The 20,180-nt window shown below is 32.8% G+C and overlaps 2 protein-coding genes across 5 annotated transcripts; one reads left to right on the forward strand and one right to left on the reverse strand.

Annotated features, from left to right (window-relative positions):
• Positions 1 to 844: 844 nt before the first annotated feature.
• On the forward strand, positions 845 to 20,131 carry LOC139985292 (cholesterol transporter ABCA5). Of its 4 annotated transcripts, none has more exons than XM_071999634.1 (24): positions 846 to 1,104; positions 2,392 to 2,513; positions 8,163 to 8,336; positions 8,421 to 8,602; positions 8,690 to 8,894; positions 8,990 to 9,065; positions 9,212 to 9,365; positions 9,528 to 9,714; positions 9,789 to 9,932; positions 10,018 to 10,168; positions 10,252 to 10,325; positions 10,393 to 10,857; positions 10,944 to 11,293; positions 11,373 to 11,779; positions 11,852 to 12,112; positions 12,192 to 12,459; positions 12,535 to 12,709; positions 12,796 to 13,132; positions 13,294 to 13,568; positions 13,648 to 13,794; positions 13,870 to 14,249; positions 14,341 to 14,548; positions 14,634 to 14,973; positions 15,044 to 20,131. In XM_071999634.1, the coding sequence occupies exons 1-24, from the start codon at positions 1,077 to 1,079 to the stop codon at positions 15,145 to 15,147; spliced, it is 5,214 nt and encodes a 1,737-aa protein (XP_071855735.1). In that variant the 5' UTR covers positions 846 to 1,076; the 3' UTR covers positions 15,148 to 20,131. The 4 variants fall into 4 exon arrangements, with proteins under 4 accessions (XP_071855737.1, XP_071855735.1, XP_071855736.1 ...); XM_071999635.1 differs by having other exon boundaries at positions 847 to 1,104; positions 10,405 to 10,857; XM_071999636.1 differs by lacking the exons at positions 12,796 to 13,132; positions 13,294 to 13,568 and having other exon boundaries at positions 845 to 1,104.
• On the reverse strand, positions 3,178 to 6,921 carry LOC139985302 (tubulin polyglutamylase complex subunit 2). The gene is made up of 2 exons (XM_071999659.1): positions 6,610 to 6,921; positions 3,178 to 5,933 (listed from the first exon to the last, which is right to left on the reverse strand). The coding sequence occupies exons 1-2, from the start codon at positions 6,851 to 6,853 to the stop codon at positions 5,329 to 5,331; spliced, it is 849 nt and encodes a 282-aa protein (XP_071855760.1). The 5' UTR covers positions 6,854 to 6,921; the 3' UTR covers positions 3,178 to 5,328.
• Positions 20,132 to 20,180: the final 49 nt, after the last annotated feature.

Genomic DNA, 20,180 nt, shown 5'->3' on the forward strand with positions numbered 1-20,180 from the left:
TGAAATGTCATTATATTAAATATGAAATACTGAAGGTATGTATTTAATAATTCATAGTGTTGCAATTTGGAATTAAAGTCAGTGTTGAAATTGAACTTCTTAATAAAGAAAGGCTTAATATACGTAATAGACTATATGTTGCAGAATGATATTATAAAATAAGAAAAATGTATAAATATAACAGAGGCAAAGGCTTATTAACTGATTCGTTGATATATCTTACTACCAGCGTATATCTATTGGCGCAAAATTAAATTGTTTATAATTCGTGCAACAAACCTCAAGTAATGATTTTGAAAACTAGGTGAATTTTTTTATGGGATTGATGCCTAAACTTACATCTTCTAAATGCCTATTGTCCAATTTTCATTAACATCTTATAATGCATAAAAGAAATATGATATAAAGACATTCTAATATAAATGAATTTTGTATTAAGATAAAATATAATATGTACTTATAATACATGTATATATAAAAGTATAATACTGAAAGATATTCTGTATCTTCGATGTACTTGGCCTTTACGCCTTTGATTCCTGCATTGAAGACGTAATAGCATATCCGCAAGATTACCAACTGCGTACGAATATTTTATCATTCGTTATCAAATGCACGGACAAAGCACCGACGATAATCATCAAATAAATCACGCGTTTAAATTCACGACTTTCATCAGAGATAGATTTCCAAGATTCATACTCCATATCCATATTTTCTATTTCCGATCTCACATATGTACCTGGTTATTCCAGTTGCACCTTTTACTTCCGGTTCCTCCTACATATCCTTATCGACTAACGAACCATATTTTCTTTTTTTTTTTTCATAGGTCAATAATATGTATAGGAACTATAACAAAGACCTTGACATATTCGGTGGCATATTGCTCGCTCTTACACGCGCGAACGCTTAAATAGTGCAAACGACGAATTATCGACCACATCATGGTTGTATCTGTGTAACTTACGTGTATGTGGCACAGGCAGACGACTTTCCAACAAAGAGCTCCAACGTCGAAGTGAAAACTCTCGTCACGGCCGGGGGCCAATCATCAGCCAAACCGCCACTGCTGGATGTTAATCAATAAGAATCTTTCTCGCGGTTGGTTCGCCCGATATCGTGGGATATGGATCCCCTCGAGTCGAGAACTATAATTTCCTAATCTTTTTTGATTCACGATTCTCTTCTCTAATAGCCAAATATTCTATGATATCTCTCTTGACACGATCAATAATCATAGTGATGTAAATCAAGATTTTGAATAGTTGGATTTAATCACTATAAAACTATCATCCTCGTTAATTTAGATTATTACCTTAATTCTCTGCTGCGATATGTTTTCATGATTTGAAAAAATGTAATAAATTTTTTATGATAACAAATGGAGGAAATTATATATTGGAAGAATTTGCAGCAATAAGAAGGCAAATTGCAACGTTTAAATTGTGTTTATTAAAAAAACAAGGAAAGGTATAGATTTCATATTCAGAAGTTTTATATACAACAATTCTATTCTGTTATTCTTAAGCAGGTATAATACGTTGCGTTATGTTCCTTGAGTTATCAAAGATTATAACTACATCATTAATAAAATATGGTAATATAGTTGTATTCAGATAAATTATAAAAAAAAACCTTTAGCTAAACCATAACCATAGCGACTCCTCAGAAAATATCCTGTTCCAGTCAATGGCTGGAACCTATCACGTGTTTTAAACAAATATTTTGCTTATCTGCGCTATCTCGACCAGTTACTATTGATTCCATTTTATTGATTCTAGTAACTAATAGATAATATATGTAAATTGATATTTTTAGAAATGTTAAAAATAAATATAAAAAAGTGAAATTTATGTGAGAAGTGTCTTATATTCTAAATATTGTAATAAGTATTTCATGTATTTCAAATTATTTATTTTTATCTATTTTCATGTGTTTATACTTGGTATAAACGCATAAAGATCCACGATCTAGTAATTAGGAACATTGGTAACGTCGTAATAGGGCACGGAAAGACGATTGTGTTCTGATAGGATTTGTTCGAATTAGGGAGAGCATGGAAGGTTTAAAAACGTTTGATTGGATCAGGGAAACGGATGAATTGACTTATGATTAAAGAGGTCGATAATAAGGAATGATCAATGGAATGGAAATTATAATAGAATAAACAAAGTCTGTGGAAAGTAGCATGTTTTAGTTTAGGTTTGAATGAAATCGTAGGATTTCAGTAGAGACATCAGTGTTGGCAGTGTCGTAATACAGTACTACAAATATTATTAAGACAAACTAAAGCACACTTGAATCAAGGTATCGTGTTAATTAGTTTAAACAGGCCCTTGTGTTCTTCTCTTTCAAAACCAATTCATTTGTTTCTCGTTTCTGTTACAGAAATCAGAAAGACAAGTACATCTCGCAGAATGGACATGTGCGGGGTCTACTTGTCTCAGCTGCGAGCGATGCTCGTGAGGAATATCCTGTTGAAGAAGCGCGAGAAACGGAAGACTACGGCGGTATGTTAATTATAAAGCAATTAACGCTTCAAAAATTGATTTAACAAGGTTTAACATCCTTTATGATGAGCAATCCTTGAAACTAAACAAAATATGTACAATACAATGTTTCTTCCCTCTTATATAGTGAGTCATGAAAATATTTGATCACTTGATAAGATTTTTTAAATATATTACGTATACTACACAAAAGATCTTGTATAATGTATGAATCATGATCACATTGGTAATATTTGAAACAAATATTATTACTGGATATTTATTGTAAACTAACCATTGATACTATATAACTTGAAAGATTTTTTCATATGACCAACAGCTTATAAGTAATTCAAGTAGTGGAGTTAGATGACTTACCCTGTATATTTCCACATTGGTTTGAAATTCCATCATTGTAATCATGATATCATGATCATGTAATCGTGATGTCTCGTTACTCTGCTAATGAAATTGAAAAGTCTTGTGTAACGCACATATTATACTCATAAAAATATTAATACAAATACTTTCATGAATTACTGTATATTTGCTAGAGAATTTGATTGTGAATCATTTATGCTATTGCTTTATTTTTCGAATTTTATTTATCGAATTCTTTATAAAACTTTCATTAAGATCGCTATGGAATCAATCTTATCAAAATTATAACTCTATAGAGTTAATCGTATCATATTTTATAATATGCAATGTGAATTACCATTAATTTACAGCGAATATTCAGTCAAATATCTCAGGGGAGAAACGACAAAACCGCAAATTATTCATTGAAATTGCTATTTTTGTGTAATTAAATATCGTTGTGCAGCTGTTTGACCTCATTTTAAAGTTTCGATGGAACCCTTCAAGTTTGCATTGAACGTGTCGACATACATTGCGTTAACGAGAAACTATGCGCTAATATTTCACTGATTGTCAAAGGACGGGCAATCTGACTCAGACAATCATGCAAAAGGAATACACGATCGCGGTTTCATAGGATTTTTATGTGATCGTCTTAACTGTGTTATGGCACAAGGCGTCTTAATCGAATAGTGGTTCGCGTTGGGAGGCCAGGGCTAAGTATAGATACGAATACTTATTTTATGTATAAATCGATTTTCTCTACCTCTAACGAGCTATATTTAGATTCGCCTTTCCTCTCTTGTCTTCGATCAGCCCTTTATCTTAACAAGTCATCGCAGAAGTTTTGACGAATAGCGTAATACACGACCATACCCGAAAGAAGACATTCTATTAATACGGAACTCGAAGAAGGAAAGATCAAATATCACGATAATTAAATAAAATGAAATTTATTAAGAATTTCAACTTCAACCCTTTAATATAGACCACCTGAACCGTTTATAAAACTTCATACGTGCATTTCTTCTAAGCAAAATTCCAATTTTCTTGAAGAAACCTTCAAACGTTTCAATTAAAAATGGACTGTATAATAATAGTAGAAACTCCCATAAATGCCCCAGAATTTTTTCAGATTGTTCGAAAGCCTAGAACAGACAAAAGAGCTTGGCGTGAACAGTTTGCCCAACAGATTGCTCAAAATATGAAAATATGCTTGTTATGCACGGAGAACTAATATAGAAATCAACATAACATTTGTGGACTGGACATAAATTCGAATTGATAATTCCAACACTTGAAATGATCATTTATTTGCCATGTAAAAAATTTTTGGAAACAATACCTGGGGAAGCTAGTTAAAAAAACGAAGAAGATTTATACGTGAACGGACCGGCGGATTCGATGAATAGCATTGCTAGGGGATAAATCGAATATGCGATAGAAGAAGAACCGGAAGTCGGAGGGAGGAAGAAGGAAAAGAGAGGAAATGTTGAATGCCAGTAAAGCTGCAATCCGAATTCACTGGCCACAATCGAGAGAAGGACGCGCGGATAGTTTCCATGGACGGCGACGAAGTGACTGCGTCCCGTGGACGTCCACGTTTGCCAACGGGGGAGGGCGTATTGCCAATTCGTTTCATTTGGTGTTTTTGTGTTAGCTTTGTGCCAACTAAGCCAAGGATCGCCGTGGACGCCTACAAAATAGACGAAAAGGAGAAAAGTATAAAATTTTCTGTTTTTATCGATATTTTTTTCTTAATCTTCTTCCATTGCTTTTGAACGATAGATCAGAACAAAGCGCAGTGTCCACTTCGTTTCATTGATTCACGTGACTAAGGATAACGCTAAAATATTGAAGCATTGCATGATCTCAAGTTCTCAAAATAAACCTACTCATCCGAATGGTTTCGTCGTTTGCCTGGCCAATTTCAACAGAAAGGGAAAGAGAGTATATTATTTCTTCTGATTGCTTTATGCGGTGGAATAAGTATTTTTAAGAATGTAAATGGTGATTGGATGAAGAGGATATTGTTTGGAGAAAGGAAATATGGTATTATGATAGTAGGGGTTAGAGAGAATTTATTGCTGGGAGAACTGTGGGTGGTAGAGATATTGGATTATAGAAGAATTTTGGAGAGTTTCGTTGCACTTTACCAGCGGATTCTTTGAAAGAGAAAGATAATTATTACTCGAATCGTACTATGGGTAAAATACATTAAACACTGAAATTCAATAGAGTTGTATTAGTCTTCTACTACCAATATTTATTTCTTTATATAATTATATAGCAGGCTTCTATTCTATCATAGCAATACAAATATGATTATGAAAGGTTTCATCTGCAAAGTACAACAAAATCTTTCATTAGAAGAGATTCCACTAAACTTGAATATCAATTTTATCTACTTGGGAACTCCATTTAGCTATAGAGATTCCAATAACTACTACCAGATAAGACCACAAGATCATACAAATTACTTTTTCTTGGAGCTCTTCTGCTTTCCTTCCTTCCCTTTAAAAATTGCTGGATCGATAACATTTATGGGCCCGTTATTCCATATGGTAGTAGAAATGGTCTCCGTGGGCTCAACAGCGGAAGGAAGTAGATGAGGACCAATGAGAAAGTAGACTTGCTCGACCCATGGAGGCAGAGGCAAACCAGACACGCAAGACTGCCACAATGGCAAACCCAAATGGACCAGCATCATACGGAAATACACGGTGAAATTATTTGCCAAATGATACCATCTATTAGTATCTTCTCGATGCAACCAGATTGTTGGTGATTCTTCTTCATGTTTCATACGGTATAATAAATAAACTTTGGCCATTCCGCTCTCTGGGAAGCATCTTGCGATTTCAAACATCTTGCAACTATGGTCATTTTCTTGCAAATTAATTGAATTTGGATTTTCAAGGTCAGTTATGCTATTGGAAGTAACTTCATTATCTGGCTTATGAGTGTCAGTGTGGAGTTCTTGCTTGGTGGAATCTGTTTGATGATCTTTGGCATTGTTTGTGTAGCGCTTTAGAGAGGAAAGCGTGCCAATTTCCATACGTCCTACAGGAAATTCTTCACCTGTGTAAAGAAGGTGTATCGTGAGAATAATTTGAGAATAATAATTAATAACCATGTAGTTGTTTTCATTCAATGTGGGATCTCTAATTTAATTACATTTTTTATGTATATGATCTATTATAATATCTGAAAATATCCATAGATATGAATATGTAAATACAATATTAAATAACTGCTTTTGATTGTATGACTTCGGTGATGAAAGTAATTAATATCTGTAGCCCTTCAAACTGCCTATCAATTATTTCAACCATGAATTATTAATCATTATGTATTTGATATTCATTCTGAATAATAGGGCTGAATATTTTTAATCTATCCAGAATTAATAGCTACTCATTCTTTTAAAACAATCGAAATCTTTATTTTTAGCAAGAAAAAAAAAACAATTTTCTGAAAAGAAAAGCGAAAAAAGGATAATTTTCGTTGAAACAACGCAAAATTATATAAGGATAATTGTTTTGAGGAGAAATGGAGTAAATAAAAGATAAAATTCGAGAAACCATAGCTACATAGCAAGAAATCATGGATGCAAGAATATATATATATATTAAAACAGTGGAAATAACAATGTCAAGTAACCACTAATAATGCACGGGATCAGAAGGAATAGTTGCGAATGAAAGTCAATAAAGAGGATCATGAAAATGCGTGGATAATTTTAGGAGGGCCTTACCTGCTATCTCGAGGTTCCACTGAAGCAGAAAACCGTCGATTGCAGCGTAGAAGTTCCTAATGTTCTCCGGGAGCGTAACACAATGACGTTGTTCCCAGTTGGTAATGGCCATAGTTTCACATCCGTTTCTACGGTCGACTCGTACATTTTTTACGTATGGGAAACTCTCAAGAATCTTCACTACACCCAACGTGAGATTCTCGTAAAAGGAATCCTCCGTTACGATATCAACGAAGAACGACATCTAATTATGTATATGTATTTCTTAATTTGTCCACTAAGAAATTCCAAGCGATGAAAAATAATTTTGAAGGAATATTATCCAATTGGATTACGTTGATATTTAATAATCTAGAGTACCGTGTTTCTTTAAATGGCGGAAATTTTTAATTTTGATAAAGTTCAGGATATATCCAGAATTGTGTAAAATAAATTTACGAATATTCAAAAAAGGTACAAGTTAAATTTTACTAAAATTGATTATCTTTTATCAGAAAGAAGAAATTTCCGAAATTTTCAATATTGTATTATTTCTTTCAGAAGGGAAACAATTAAAAAATTTTTAAACCAAAAATATTTCCAATAAAATGATAATTAATTATTTATGTAAGAATTATCAAACGTGCCTACAATAAAGGCAATTTTAACTTAAAAAATCCGGAAATTAGAACCAATCCAATTATTCTAGAATAACTTTTCCAGTCTATTTTACTTTATTGCCATACGCCGTTATTTCTTGTTTTCTTATTAAATTAATTGTTTGGCGAACAAGAATTTGTGATATAGGAGGAAAATCCTAAATCGTTTATGAATGGCCGTAAAACTGTAAATCCAGAATAGTCGTGCTGATGAATCGAACTAGCCTGGTCCGTTGTTGATCGTCATGGTGACGGAATACGAAAGCGAATCAGCATATCCACTTTTCCCGTATTCAAACGGACCGACAAGGGGTTGTATCGAACGCTTGCGCAGGTTTACGTTGCACGACAGGTGTAGGAGAAGAGGGTGCAGGTAGAATAATTATTATGCACGCACGGGGGAGGTACTTTCCAGAAGCTATCGTGTGTACTACCTTTCCAACCCTATTCAATCGAAATCGTCATATACGATTTTTAACGTATGCATTATTAACCATAGGCGAGAGGAAACAGCTGCTGATGATGATTGAGATTTCAGTTAAAAACTTATCGATGTCTAGTATTAAAAATATTTGTCTATTTGTTTCATATTATTTTCTGAAAACTCGATTTCTTTGCCTTATTTTTTCGCTAATTTGTCTCCTTTACAGTTCTCCTAGTCCCTTTTACATTGAACAACTCATCATCATAAATCATTTCATACAGTTTCCCAGAACACGTTTCTGAAATATCATAAAATTCAATAAAATTTTTATAAAATTTCTTTTTATAAGAATTTTAAAAATTCTTATAAAATTTGTTCTTTCAAATAAATAAATTTTTAGCCTGATATGATTTCTGAATTAAAAGCAGATAATGGAGCAAGGTGTAGAAATCCTGATATGGTTTTTAATAATTTTTTTGTATTATTTACAGGAGATTTTCCTCCCCCTTTGCACCCTAGGTGTATTGATAGTGGTAAAAGTTTTGCCACCAAATCCAAACTATCCCGCAATGACGACGCAGAGGCAGGAGGGTGGTATATTCGAGACGTTCAATGGCTACAGGAACAACACAATAGCCGTTGTTCCAAACTCAACAGAAACTTTGGTACATGTTCCCGTCATTAAGACATTATAATCTGCCACACACTACAAACATGTAACCGTCTTTACAATATTATCCTTGTTTCAGACTTTTTTAAATTCGATGAATGCCCTGTGGGCATCAATGTGGGATTATCCTGGCAAACTTCCCTTAAATTTCATGGTGTTCGATACAAAGGATGATCTGCAAGCAGCGTATTGGAGAGACCCATATAGCGTACCTTTAGCAGTAATCTTCGAGGATTCTCAACCCATATCTCAGCGTCTCTCGTAATATTTAAAAACACTTAGTAGAAGTAATTAGCTAAAAAAGCAAAAATCGAAGACGTTTAACTGTTATGTCGCAATTTGTACTAGATACGAGATAAGAACTAATCCATCATATACGAATCCACCTTCGCCAACTGAATTGTATTCCGCCCCAGTTACTTGCCGAAAGGATACGAGCCATTGGCTGGGAGGTGTATTGTCGATGGAGACTGGTGGATCATGTCCTGCGAATAACTATTTGCACTCAGGTTTCCTAGCATTACAAATGATAATGGATATCACAAAGATAAGAGTATGTTTTGTACTGCTTATGTTAATAATCTTGTAATATAATAATGAAAATTTTATTATATATATCTATTGATTCTGTATATTGACAATTTGTAGCTAGACACAGGGAATACAGATGTAACTGTACCGGATGTTAAGCTAGAAATGTTCCCTAAAGAAGCTTTCACCGCAAGTAAAAATATAGAATATTTAATTATGGGTGATCCCTAATTAGTATATTAAATTCTTATCTATAAGAACGGGACATATGATTTAGGAATTAAATTAATAATTAATGTATCTTTTATGGCTACATTTCTAAGGATATTTTTTATTTAGACTGGATGCTGGCCTTGAGAGTTGTTATACCTCTTTTTATGGTCCTCTCTCTTTCACAATTCGTCACTTATCTTCTGATCCTAATAGTCGGCGAAAAGGAGAAAAAGATCAAGGAAGGAATGAAGATAATGGGCCTAAAGGATTCGATTTTCTGGTAGGTAAATCTTATTTGAAAATCAACGAATAGATTGTGCTTCACTTTAAATATTAACATATACTAAATGATGTATGAATTATGTTGCACAAAAAAAAAAAAAAAATATATATTAGAAGAACAAAATTGAGATTTCGAAAAATGAAAAAATTTTCATTACAGGTTATCATGGTTCATTATCTACAGCGTTTTTGTCTTATTACTCTCTGCCGTCGCAGTAATACTACTTTTCACACTACAAATGTTTCAACACACACACTTTTTACCGATATTCCTTTTAGTAGTGCTCTACAGTTTCTCCATAATCATGTTCGCTTTTATGATAACACCTTTCTTTGACACGTCACGAGTAAGTATTTCATTGACACTATTCTACTCTTAGTGCGTTCTTTATTAAATTATTTATAACTATTTTCTTATCAGACTGCCGGTGTACTAGGCAATTTTGCAGTCACGATAATGAGTTTGATGTATTTTATCCAAGTCTTTGTGAATGACTCTAGTTCAGTTCCGTTTTGGTTAGTCTCTCTTCTTAGTCCAACAGGCGTTGCTTTGGCTATGGATAAGGTTTGTATTACAGCGTACAATAATATACTAGAACAATGAAGAATGGGCAATTCAATAAATAAAAACGATGTGTATCTTTTCCTAGGCTCTTGTATTAGATCTACAAGGAGAAGGAGTTAACTTTGACAATCTTTGGTCAGGTCCTGGTATACCATTTGGGGGAAGTCTTATTATGATGACTTTAGACATAATTCTCTATGCTTGCTTAGCTTATTATTTTGACTGCGTCATTCCAAGTACGCTTCTTAAAATACGTGTTATCATACTTATTATATTATTGATAAATAGTGAATAATCAAATATTATATATTTAATTTAGGTGAATACGGGACGAAGAGAACTCCTTGGTTTTGCTTCACGCCTGAGTTTTGGTGTCAAAGAAAAGCTCCACGAGTGAGTATCATTAACAATAATTTAAAGCGTTGAATATGAAAGAAAATAGAAAAATATATATTCACAGTCGTATTTGCAGGTACCATCATCGAATGGTGAATCAAATTCTTTTATTCCTGGTGAAGAGACTAATCGTGACGTTGAACCTGTGGTGCGCGAAATGAAGGGTCGCGAAGCGATTAGAATAGTCGATCTTTACAAGTCCTATCAAAAATGTCGTAAGCCAGAAATTAAAGCCGTAAATGGCATTAATTTAACGATTTACGAGGGACAAATCACGGCGATACTTGGACACAACGGAGCTGGAAAAACAAGTCTCTTCAATATTTTAACTGGCCTGACTGCACCTACTGCTGGCACTGCCTTGATATTTGGTTATGACGTTCGAGATTCCAATGATATGCAGATGATCAGAAGCATGACTGGCGTTTGTCCACAACATGATATCCTTTTTGATCTTCTCACACCTCGCGAACACCTTGAATTTTTCGCTGCAGTCCGTGGTATCCCAAAATCGATGATTGAACATGAGGTAATGTAACGTATAGTGAACAAGTCGTATAAAATGTTTTACGTAGGTTATGAATAAAAAAGATTGTCGTTTATGATTACTTTTAGGTGAAAAAAACTTTAAAAGACATCGATCTAACTGAGAAAGCAAATACTTTTGCGAAATACTTGAGTGGAGGACAAAAAAGGAAATTGTCTGTAGGTATCGCCATTATCGGTGATCCGAAGATTATTATCCTCGATGAACCTACAGCTGGGGTTGATCCCTACTCCAGGAGACAAATGTGGTCTTTCTTACAATCTAGACGTCATGGAAAAGTGATTCTATTGACTACTCATTTTATGGATGAGGCAGATATATTAGCAGATAGGAAAGCAGTTATTAGTAAAGGAAAGCTGAGATGCTGTGGCAGTTCTTTGTTCTTAAAAAATAAATTTGGTATTGGATATCACTTAACGTACGTTGGTTATTTCTTAAATAACAAAAAACACCGATAAAGCATGTTTAATAAAAATATATTTGTGAATGTATAACAGGTTAGTACTTGAAGGAAATGCAAGAGAACACGCCATTACCAGATTAGTAACGTGTCATGTCTCAAAAGCAGAAAAGGCAAGACGTCATGGACGTGAACTGAGCTTTATTTTACCTCATAATTCAGTAGAGAACTTCGCACCACTTTTCTCAGCTATAGAGCACGAAATTAAGACCCGATCGAGTAGATTAGGTATTAGCAGCTACGGAGTATCAATGACTACTTTAGAAGAAGTATTTCTGCATTTAGAAAAGGATGAAGGCCCTGAATACACAATGGATAATTTATCAAAAAAGATGGTGCGCAATCGTGCATTAAGCAGATCTTTATCGTTGCAATCTAAGAGTACTTCTTATCAGAGTTTGCAGAACGAAGGTGTCACTGTTCAGAATGATGGTCAAGCAAAAGGTACATTCAATTCAATATTTGAAAACTGTTATAAAGTTCATAATTTATAAATTTTATTGTATTTTACTATAGAGGCAGGAGATTTACCGGATGGCGTCCATAGTGATAGAAATCCTCCTGTTCTTGGCCTTGGACTAGACCCCATAAAAGTTCGGCCTAATTTCCTCCAAACCTTGTACGCTATGCTTCGCCTAAGGATACTTAGACTCTTCAGGAACATTCAGTTATTGTACTTCACTATCTTCGCGCCTCTTCTTCTAGTAGTCGTTGGCCTCCATTTAAATAGCATTGAAACAGTTGAAATCAAAATGCAATCTCTTACATTGAATACTGGTATGTTTTAAAATAATTACATTTTTATGAATTTAGAAAATTTAGTGTCTACTTTAGTCCACCGTCTTTTCTTTTACAGATACTTATGGTAATGAAACCAAACTTTTGTACGCGAATAATACCGACCATGATATCACAAATTTAATCGATGGAATAAATCAAGATGTGAAGTACATTGAAGAGTATTACGGGAATTTTGCAAATTTGTTAAAAATCGCACCGCATATGTCTGCTTTCAATATCAATGAATATAGTCTGTCCAGGATCAATTTGACTGTCGCATATAATGATACCATGCAACATTCCTTACCAATTTTAATAAACTTGTTATCAAACACTTATTACAGGTAGGTCAATAATTTATTAATATATCGTAGATTTAAATAACCACGTATAAAATTCATTTATTTTATTCCAATTAGATTACTCTCAAATGAAAACAATTTAAAACCGATTGAAGTTAAGACACATCCTTTCCAACAAACTTCTCAGCCACAGGGATTCAATATTGGCACAGCGAGTACCGCACTGTTTATTGGAATGAATTTTGTATTATTGCCAATAACTTTAGTTGTGGACGTGGTCTATGATCGTGAAGTAAGTCTTGTTTTTATTCATGACATTTTTTAAATAAATGTTTGCTATTTAAAAGCAATATTCCTTATGGTATCTCTTATTTTCAGATAAAAGCGAAGAATCAGCTTCGTGTGAATGGTCTGTCATTTTCGATGTACTTTCTGACGTACTTTATTGTACTTGTCGGCCTGATGTCTTTCATCTGTTTATGTATTCTTGGCATCATATTTCTCTTTGACGTGCCTTCGCTTCAAGAAGTACCAGCACTCATCACCCTAGCCGGTCTTTTCATGCTTTATTGCCCATCATCCATTCTATTCTCTACATGTTTGAGTTACATCTTTGATAAGATGGATTCCGCTCAAAGTATTTTGCCCAATATTGCAACTTTCATTGGACTTATACCGTTTATACTAGTCACGATTCTTGACATGCTGGGTCTTAGTAAGTTACACATTCAATTTAACACTTCAGAGACTAAATTGTTTAGATATCGCCCCCAATTTTTATTAAGACTTTTATATATAAATGAATATGAAAATAATGAAATACATTTGATTAAATATCACAATTTATTACCACGGATTAATTAAAAATCTTCTTAGGTGGAACAGCAGCGTTTGTTTTACACGTAATTTTTTCTCTACTGAACACATTGTACGTACCATATGCTGCAGTGTATTACGTAGAAAGAGTACATCTAATGTGCTCTATCAACGCTGCTTGCCATCATCTTACTATGTCTGATTATTTAACCACGGAGATCATTCTAATGGCCTTTGGCGTGCTTCTGCATTGTCCGGTGTGGTTCTTCGTGCTTTTACTGTTGGACATTAAAAAGAGTGGTGGCAACGTCAGTGATGTATTGAAGTATTTCCTGGTTAGTGTATAATTGATACAACGGATTGAAAATTGAAATATAAAACTATTCCATTAAAAAATATTCTTGTTATTTCTAGCGCAATGGCGGTTCGATTGGTGAAGAAATAATGGAGAACTCTGACATTGGAGAACATGAAGATGCAGATGTTAAAGCAGAAAAACAAAAAGTTTTTAATCTCATTACTTCATCTGCCGTTCAAGAACCACCTGTAGTTCTAGTACAGGTATTATTTTATTATACATTATTTTCATTATCATAATGTATTCATATTATACAACTAAAGTTAAATATTTATTAGAATTTGAGAAAGGAGTATCGACAGCAAGATACAGGTTCATGTAGTTGCTGTTCGAAACAAGATGATGAAGCTAGTCAAATACAACGAAAAGTTGCTGTAAGGAATCTTTCGTTAGCGGTTGAGCCAGGAGAAGTGTTCGGTTTGCTGGGCCACAATGGTGCTGGAAAAACGACAACAATGAAGATTATCATAGCTGAAGAAGCGGCCACTCGAGGCAGAGTACAGATCGGTGGTCATAATATTAATTCAAGTATGACAGAAGCTTTCAAACAAATGGGATACTGTCCTCAACATGATGCTCAATGGAAGAATATTACCGTTAGGGAACATTTAGAATCTTACGCCGCGATTCGTGGTGTACCATGGAGTGATATTGGCAGGTAATTAATTCGACCCATTTGAATATCTGTACAATTCTTAAATAAATATTTAGTAAAAAATTACAAACAAAAACAAAGTTCCATATTACAGAATCGTAGATTTATACCTCACCGGTTTGCAAATTCATGAACACGCCGATAAACAAGCTCATGAGTGTTCGGGTGGAACTAGAAGGAAACTTAGTTTTGCCATGGCAATGATCGGGGGTCCAAAAGTTGTTCTAATGGACGAACCTAGTGCAGGAATGGATCCTAGGTCAAAGAGGTTTTTATGGGATACAATCCTTGCTAGTTTCCAGGTTTGTTTCTCTACTGAAACTTGTCATTTCCTATAACACACGATTGTTGAAGGTTATTTCATTATTGATAAATTTTCTTTAATAGGGTGGTAGAGGAGCAATTCTTACCACTCATTCAATGGAGGAAGCTGATGCTCTTTGTTCTAGAGTGGGTATAATGGTAAAAGGAGAGTTAAGATGTATTGGTTCTACTCAACATCTGAAGAATTTATATGGTGCAGGCTATACCCTCGAAATGAAACTTTTAGGCGGTGATTGTACACCAACGACACCGTCCGGTGATAGGATTACAATTCTGAAAGAATTTGTTTCCAGTCTTTTTCCAGATGCAACTCTCGAAGAAAGTTTTGCCGACAGATTAGTTTTTGCTGTTCCCCAACATGCAGTTACCTCGCTGGCCGAGTGTTTTACGCAGTTGGAGAAAGGTAAACATTGAATAAACGATTCAATTATCATACATTACATAGTTAAATTAATTGGAACTTTTATTATTAGCCAAACTCGAGCTGGATATCGAAGAGTATAGCTTCAGCCAAACCACTTTGGAACAAGTTTTCCTTAAATTTTCCCACTATGACGAATCTAACTCGGGAGAATGATGACTCATACAAATGAGTGTATTTATTTCCATGTGTTGTATAGTGAAATACTCATGGAACTGCTCAAGTTGTGCAAAAAGTGTAAAAAATGTTATTCTTATTGGAAGAAGTGATTTGTTCTTTAGTGTTCCCACATACTATTGAAAATCACAATGACAGAGACGATTTCTGCGTTCTAAAATATCAAGAGTATTCTAATAATTACATAAAAGGACGTTATATTATCTTTGGATGTGCTGACTTTGAAGATTACCATATAAACCATATTTTGATCTTCAACGATTCTGTGAATGAAAGAAAACGTATTTTTACGGTATACATCGATCGACCTAATTGCTAAAAAAAGAATTACATATTTTTTTTGTGCCGGTGTATCGTATTGTTACGTTCGTCAGAATTAAACAGTGACTTCCTGGAGGTAATGTCGTGAGATAAATGGACATATGTGTAAAATTAATTGAGCTGTAAATAGTGGGAAACTTTGGACGATTTCTTCGGTTGTCAGCAAAAAAAGCAGTACTAATACTATTTAAACAGTAATATTCATAATTTTGAAATTATATTGTAATATAGTCTATTATTCGATTCCTACGAATATTATGAATAGGTCTCACAATTAATATTGCTGTGGAATTGGAACGTTATTATCATCATTATAAATATAATATTAAATATTGACAGGGAAGAGAACAAGGATCCAAGGATCAATATTAAATTCTTTTTAAATGGAGTGAATTCAATGAATTACCTATCTACATTGATAAACATAGGAAGAAAACATCTGTATATTCATTTTAGTGATATTTATGATTGCTCGCAATTATTTCGGGCACTGTTAAAAGGAATGGCACCGTTGTTCAGAAAGGGTGCTATTATAGCGAGAAAAGCTACGTAATATACAATCGGGCGATTTAATTTGAGCGTATAAAGTAGTGTGTAGTACGTATTTATAAATACTTCTCCAGCTCGTTTATGGTCTTTACCGAAACCTTTTGAATAACGAGAAAAAGAGATGATAGGTTGTTAATCTCGCCTCGGTAGAATGTGACGATAATAATTTAATATGAAACTTCTGTGGCAGAAGCAATCGAAATATAATGGAACAACTTGAATTCAGTAAAGTACATTATAGGAAATTTTTAATGGTCCATGAATGATTTAACAATTTCTGTTAAAAAAATTTCATTATTATAAAATTATTTATAAATATCTCTTTATATAATTTTCTGTTCCGCGTTATAATTTAATTGTTTATTTCCCAATGTTTTCAGTTTTTTAAAAAATACTTTATTTTGCTGCAAATGCAAATATTGAATAAATGAGATAGTCTGAACAAAACGAGTTGATACTGAGAAAAGAGCGAAACCTAAAAAACAAGAATTTTTTATTGCATTATGTAAAGTTACATTAAATTGAGCTCTTGTTAGAAGTGAATTTCATAAGTAGAACTAAAAAGGGCTAGATATCTTGTTTTATATGATCAGTTTTTAAGCATAATCAAGAGAGCTTGGTATGTGTCAAGAATAATTTATTTGAAAGATAAAAAAGAAAAGCTTAAAAAAAATCTTAGTTGAAATGTTAGGAAAAAAATATGTGCTCTCAAGATGTCCCATCAGAGAACAAATTTTTTTAGATATCTATGTGCGTACACTCGATCTTCCGTGATTAAAAAGAACTTTAAAATATTGAACGGAAGGAACAATAAGAATACTGTTTGGAGAGGACTGAATGAAATATTTTGTAGGTTATAGTGCATAGGTAGACAAAAAATAAAAATTTCATTGCGTAAGGGGGTATTGATTTTTGTAAATAAAATTCAGTGTAAGAAGGATTCTTACATCTATAGGAAATGTAAAATGAAGAGGAAACGTGCGTTGGGCGTACGCGCATTTATAAAGGGATTGTGTACGCACAATTCTTGTTCTAGCTAATACTACATCAATATACAATTTAGTCAATTATGGAATTAACTTGAATGAAAGGAAAAACTGCAGATAATTTTATGAACATTATATATATATATATAAATATATAAATACACGTATATTTATATATTTATATAAAACATGATATATACATATATGTATGCCGTTTTTTAACAACACCGATTATGTTTTAAGAATATCACGATTACGAGATACTGGAATATTATAAAACATTCCTAATCACAAGTACTGTTGCTACATTAAGAAATAGAACATAACTTGCATTCACGCTAAGCGATTTTTATTTCTTTTTGTCTGTAGCCATATCTACATTATATCTTCTCTGCTCATATTAATCGCCACTTTTTGGCTTTTCCTGTTACGACTCGTTCATATTTGTCGAGCTTTTCACATCGATCGATATATATGTATATATACATATAATAAATTATATATATATATATATTAATGATATATATTTATATTTATGTAATTAAAGAGTTTGCAATGAGAATGTGACCATTGATCCTTAGATTATCTCAAATTTTATTAGACTAATTCGCGAATTATTCGATTTAATTATAAATAAAATATAAAATAAAAGTACTTCTAATTTAAAATAAAAAGACTTCAAATTTCTCTATAAGAACAATTTTATTGTTACAAATAGGTGATATCATTATTAAAACTAGATTTCGAAGTTTCTTTCAAATATAGAAATCAATTATTATCAATTATTATCAAGAATTAAATCAAAGAATTAATATAAAAGTGTAGAATTCATAATTTGCTTTTAGTGTAAACACTTAAATTCATTTATAAGATATTGATATTATAATAATATCTTATATCATTAAATTAATTTGAAGTTCTTCTTGAACTTTACTCGTCCCGAGGAACTTTTATCGTTGCCATTTAAAGTTTTCTCGTCTTTATATTTATTTGCAGCATAGCTAATGAAATGTATATAGAGAGACATCGCAAACAATCACAAGCATAGTCGAACTTGATGCTTGTAAATCAAACATAAAATCGATCGTCATTGGTTACATATGTTTTTTAGAGATAATATATACATATATTCGCATCGAGACACTACACGTAGGCTATTGTTCGGCCGACTTTCGTTTCAACGAAAGAATGGAAACAAAGGGAGGAAAAATTCTTGCACACACATCATACAGTGGCGTGCAAAAGCTTCCGGCCAAATAGATCTTTCACTTTATATCTCAAAAGCGGTATTTTAAAAAATTTTAAGTAATATTATACAATTATATAACAGTGTTTATGTATTATTTAACATATATATTACAATATTATTTCAAATTGTTTTAGACATCACCTTTCGAATATAATGTTAGAAATTTACCTATTCCGGCTGAAATCGTTTGCACACCAGTGTATTTATATACACAACCATACATGCATGCACGCACTCATGCACTCACGCGCGCGACCGGTCATCGGATAAGGATTTCGCGCTTTTTAATAGATGCACTCACACACAAGACATTAAGAGAGAAAGAGACTCATATATAGGTACAATTATTAAAGAAAAAAAAATAATGCTATTATCATGAGTAAAAGAAAAAAGAGAAGAAAACTACACGTCGAATACACCCTGTCGATGAACGGTTGACTTTGCGAAACTACAATATTTGTTGTGTAAAGTAAATGTAATCGATTGGTTAAATGGAAGCTTTTTCACAAATAAAAAGATGATCAGTTAAACATTTACAAAGTGTCCTTCTTCAAGCGTTTCATGTTTTTTAAAACTATAAACAAAACAGATATAAAGAAAAAAGAAGAAAATACAAGAAGGCCCAAAAAATACACACGAAATATTCTTGAGGAGATTCTTACTTCTCGAAATCGATCCATACTGTTGTTTAGTATATAATTTTAGAGTAACTTATAGCGATGTACATTCGATCTAATTAATAGTGTTTGTTATGTACTAATTAGCAGAGTAATAGGATAAATACCATTTCCATTGAATGAATCTTTATTTTTCGTAGAGCGTACGTTAGAGCGTACTGCGAACGTTAATAACAAAAATATCGCAGATGTTTCGATTACATAAATTCTGTATAAACTGATACGACTGCTTGTTTCGGAGCATAAATATTTGAATAAGTAGAATTGTGACGATTACACGGAGTTTATGCTTCTGATTTTTCTATTTTTCTTTTTTTTCATTTTTGTCTCTCCCCATTCAGCAGTGGCATATTTTTTTTCTTCCTAAAAAAATTTCGTGTTTATACCTAATAAATTTCATGTATTTATTACTATCTTGTGAAACTATTAGAAATTATTTGCTTATAAACCAGAGATTTTTTATACAAACGATTTGATTATAATAACGTATCGAAAGACACTAGGAATTTGGGGAGAAAAATGAAATAAGTATTATACTAACATGAATAATTCGACAAACGACTGGTGCTGTTTATTGTAGCGCCTTGCAGTTAATTTTTACAAAAAAAGATTTGTTAAACGGGAAGTAAATTTATATAATCTTTTTATACAATTTAAAAAACGGTAGTTTTCGATTAAATTAATTATTGGCTCTGATTCTATTTAAGGTTTTATGTGTAAACTAATTATATATTACGTTTCACAGGGAAGACTAGCTGAAGAAGATTTTTTGATTATTACCATAGATAGCACGAATTCTATTATGAAATAATTAATACGAAATGTATTTGTCCTCCATTCATATTTACATTACAAGTTTTTACATACATATATACACGTATACGTAGGTACACGTACATAACTATATGCTTTTTGTCGGACAAAAAACTTGCATATAATAAAAAGTGTTCGTCATGTATTTCATGAAGTGCAAAGTGTATCAAAGAATTTCCGAGTACCCTTTAACAATAGCGAGTCTCTTTTAATAAGGTATTTAGATGATTTGTTTACTAATGATTGCCGACGATAATGATAATAATTAACTCTGTAAAAGGACGTTAGGTCCCTCGCTTCGGATAAATAAATTTACAATATTGAATCTATTGTATTATTGTTATATTGCAATAAATATATGTATACAAGACGGTTTACAAAATTCCAAACAAAATGTTATTTATAACTAGCTCGTTT

The sequence above is a fragment of the Bombus fervidus genome, chromosome 3 (assembly GCF_041682495.2).
Source record: "Bombus fervidus isolate BK054 chromosome 3, iyBomFerv1, whole genome shotgun sequence".
NCBI lineage: Eukaryota > Metazoa > Arthropoda > Insecta > Hymenoptera > Apidae > Bombus > Bombus fervidus.